Source organism: Cornus florida, unplaced genomic scaffold (assembly GCF_030987335.1).
Source record: "Cornus florida cultivar Cherokee Brave unplaced genomic scaffold, ASM3098733v1 CherokeeBrave_3.0.0_Hap2_Chr02, whole genome shotgun sequence".
In the NCBI taxonomy this organism is placed as follows: Eukaryota; Viridiplantae; Streptophyta; class Magnoliopsida; order Cornales; family Cornaceae; genus Cornus; species Cornus florida.
In genome coordinates, this window is record NW_026775572.1 from 47,881,006 (window position 1) to 47,885,504 (window position 4,499).

Genomic DNA, 4,499 nt, shown 5'->3' on the forward strand with positions numbered 1-4,499 from the left:
ATAAACAAGCTGCCTGTTGCCCACGTTTTTTTATGGCTATAAATAGGCACCATATTTATACAATTGAGAAGTGAAGAAATGAAAAAAAAAACACAAAAAAACATCTTTCTCTCTCTTATACTTTGCCTTTCTTAATATGTTGAAAGCTTTTTTACTTTCTCTTTCTTAATATTACTATATATATATATATATATATATATATATATATATATATAAGAATCAATGAATTGTCAGACATTGATTGAAACATTATAAATGGAGAGAGAGTCTATCTTATTGATTACTTCTTGGTCATAAATTAATTGTCTACACCTTTTATCTGACTGTCAATAGAGTAAACCTAAGGAGTATGAGTATAATTAACCCTATTATTTATTTATTTATTATTTTTTTTTTATAATATTATTAATTTAACATTCTTACATAGAACTAATAAAAATAAAAATATATAAATGATCACATCATTGTAGACACACTATGAATGAATTTGATAATTCATTCCCAACTAATATAATAAATAAATAAAATAGTAAACTTCATCTTCATAAGAAGTTAGGTTTTTAGGAGGGACAATTTTGAAGGTAGCATAAGAGAATTTGTGCAAGAATTCTTATTCAACAATCGTCAAAAACTCAAATAGGCCGTTACTTAATATATAATATATTTCCTTTGTCCCACAAAAAAATATCTACTTTTTTATTTTTTAGTTAACTCCAAATAATTGTCTGAATTTAAAATCCAATACACTTACTTTTAATATTCATAATATACTGTCAAAAAGGAATTTTTTTTTTTTTTTTTTTTTTTTCGAGAGAAAGTAACGTTAATGGTATGCTTGAAAATTTATTGGTCCACAACTGAATCATTTATTCCAAGTGGGACCCATCCGCACAATTATTGCGTATGAGTTTGCTTCAACATAGACCTCACCACAGATCTAATATCCCTACTCCCAACACTCTTTCACGCTTGCAATATGCAACGCATTGCTGCGGCCAAAATGCTGAACGTGATCGAAAATTGCGGAGTATCGCCACCGCCAGGTGCGGTGGCCGATCAGTTTCTCCCACTCAGTTTTTTCGACTTTCCGTTTCTACTAATACCTCCCGTCCAAAAGCTTCTCTTCTATGAGTTCCATCACTCTAAGCCCCACTTCACAGAGTCCCACATTCCTCATCTGAAACACACACTCTCTCTCACTCTCAAACACTTTTTCCCTCTCGCAGCTAACCTGATAATTCCCTCATCAAATTCTAGCAAGCCTGAAATTCGTTACTTAGAGGGTGACTCCGTTCACCTGACCTTTGCCGAGTCAGGTGACGATTTCGATTACCTTACCGGAAATCAAGAACTAAATGCCTATCAATTTCATCCCCTCATCCCTCAGATGCCAGAGGCTTATAACACCGTGTTGGATTCCGGCACCATACAAGTAGTCCCACTTGGAGCTATTCAGGTCACCCTATTTCCCGAGTCCGGCGTTTGTTTCGGGTTCGCCTACCTCCATGTTCTGGCGGACGGTAAGGCCTTCAACGGTTTCATCAAGTCATGGGCTTCCATTACTAAATTTGGCAGCGATGCGCCAATTTTAGCTGGTGGGAACCTCCCATTTTGCGACAGGACTATGATAAAAGACCCCGTTGGGCTAGATACATTGTACTGGAGCCAAGTTTGTGATGGTAATAAATTTGTAAACCAGAGTAAAACTACTGATAATGTTCGAGCCACATTCGTCATAACCAAAACTGATGTTCAACGACTCAAGGAATCGGTTATGGCCAGCCGTAAACGACAACATTGGACAGTACCATTACATGTATCGACATTCACGGTAACATGTGCTTACATGTGGGTTTGCATTTTAAAATCACGGGCAAGGACTAAGGTGGACGAGGATGACGAAGATGATGAATTGGATCACTTCATTTTCACTGCAGATTGTCGAGAACGTTTGGATCCGCCCATGCCCGCAACTTATTTTGGTAATTGCTTAGCTATTTGTACTGCGACGGCAAGACATGGTCAACTAATGGAAGAAAAAGAAGGGTTTTTTGTAGCAGCAGAGTCGTTTGGAGAGGCCATTGCCACAAGGCTTCACAATGGCGAGCCTGAGGGAGTGTTGAAAGGTTCGGAGACTTGGATCTCGAGTTTTAAAAGTTTGAAACGGGAGCGAGTGATGTCGATAGCAGGGTCACCCAAGATCGGCCTCTACGAACCGGATTTTGGGTGGGGGAGGCCCCGAAAGAGCGAGATTGTTTCCATAGATCTTACGGGGGCCTTCTCAATCAGTGAGTGCAAGGACTCGCAAGGAGATGTGGAGGTTGGTGTGTCCTTCCCAAAGACCACAATGGATGCATTTGCTTCGATCTTCGTCCGTGGCCTTAAGCTTCTGTAAGCATTTAATAATTTCGTCCTTCGCCTGTTGCATGGCCCACATTTTAAATTCCAGGAAATTAAAAAATGAATGCTGATGGATGTTCTTTCATTTCTATCCTCATCTTCGCTTCTGAGTTGGATTTATCAATATAACTGCTTTAATAAATGTGTCCCTGCAATCTTCGCTTATGAGTTGATGGATCAATATAACTTTTCTGCAGTTTCTGTTCCCTAGAAGTGGTTTGAGATTTTTGACATATGGTGAGAATATGAACCAAATTCTGTCCGGTAATTTTTTTTTTTCCTACATCACTATGCTGTGCAATTTCACCACAATTATTTTGAAATTTAATAAATATCTACCACCAATACAAGTGGTAAGATTTGTTTTTCCCCAAAAATTCAAGTAACTGTACAATTCACAAAATAATAACCCTTGGGAACTCCAACTGTAACCTCCATTTCGAAAAGGAGAGATTTGTATATGGTGTTAATTGCAAAATAGTACAAAAGAACGTTTAAAATTTGGTCTTTATAATGGTGTATTTAAAATTCATCATTGAAAGTGCTAGAAGTGTGATGGGGAGGATTTTGAATCACGAATCTAAAGGTAAAATTAAAAGGTCCTTGACGAAGACAAAAATTCTTTACTTCTTTTATGGCAAAATTATTGAGTCCAGCAAATTTCATTCGCAAATCATCCTTCAGAATTCTTAGCTCTTCTCTACGTGGTTGTGTCCAATTTCTGTGGGATCAAGTCTAAAGGCTCAGTTTAAGTTTGAATCTGTCTGAGTTCAGTCTAAGAATTCATTTGAGTTCAAGTTGGGTCAAAGAAATTATAACATAAACTTTGGTTGGTTGATTCCATTGATTTGGAATAGTTGGAAGGAAATATAGTTGTATTCTCGGAGAGTTGTATATTCTATCAACAAATTAAGCCACTTGACAGAATTCATTATTGCGAAATCAAACAGAAAACACAAGAAATAGATTAAACACACACATAACAAAAACACACAGATTTTACTTGGTTCACCCAAAATCTAGGGGTACGTCCAAAGGTTGTAGGGATTTCACTATGATGATCAAAAATAGCAGCGGATGCAGAAAGTTCAGAATGAATAAATACCTTCGCACTAGGACAACATAACAAGTGCGAAAATAACCAAAATGCCCTCAAAAAAATTTCAAGTCGGGGGTAAGCCCCCGAACCCCTACCTTCAAGCAGGGGGGGCTCTGCCCCCTGTGACCCCCTACCAACTTACAGCAAAGTTAGATTCGCGGAGTTGAGGCTTGGTGTACAGTGTCTATTAGGCTCCACACTACCCATCAATCTCCCACTTAGAGACTGATAAACATCAAATTGTCAACTCCTATATGTCTTCATACATAGCAAAACACCACAACAACTCACTCCTTTGTCCTCAAACTTGAACACTAGTTGAAGCTAAACAAAGCTTCAGTTTCTCAATTGTCACTGCCTTTATTAACATATCTGCTGAATTTTTACTCCTATGGATCTTCTCAAGTGATAAACATCAAACTGTCAACTCCCATATGCCTTCATACATAACAAAACACTATAGCAACTCACTCCTTTGTCCTCAAGCTTGAACACCAATTGAAGCTAAACAAAGCTTCAGTTTCTCAATTGTTATTGCCTTGGTTAACATATCTGCTAGATTTTTACTCCCATGGATTTTCTCAAGTGATAAAACTTTATCCTCTAAGTGTAAGCGTATGAAATGGTACCTCAAATGTATATGCTTTGTTCTGGAATGGAACGCCGGATTTTTAGCAAGATGAATAGCACTATGACTATCACTGTATAAAATACTATTCTTATGCTTCTTACCTAATTCTTCCAAAAAACCCTGCAACCAAATCATCTCCTTGCTAGCTTCTGTAATTGCAACATATTCAGCTTCTGTGGTCGATAGAGCCACAATCTTCTGCAACTGAGAGACCCAACTCATTGCAGTACCACTCAAAGTATACACATACCCCGTAGTACTCTTCCTATTATCCATATCACCAACCAAGTCTGAATCAATATAACCATGCAATGCAACCCCTTTCCCAGTAAAACATAGTGATGTTTCTGTGGTACTCTTCAAGTATCT

At 37.6% G+C, this 4,499-nt stretch overlaps 1 protein-coding gene across 1 annotated transcript; it reads left to right on the plus strand.

The window, feature by feature from the left end:
* The first annotated feature begins 976 nt into the window (after positions 1-976).
* LOC132296199 (anthocyanin 5-aromatic acyltransferase-like) lies at positions 977-2,395 on the plus strand. Its single transcript, XM_059794415.1, has one exon. The coding sequence runs from the start codon at positions 977-979 to the stop codon at positions 2,393-2,395; it is 1,419 nt and encodes a 472-aa protein (XP_059650398.1).
* The last annotated feature ends 2,104 nt before the right edge of the window (positions 2,396-4,499 follow it).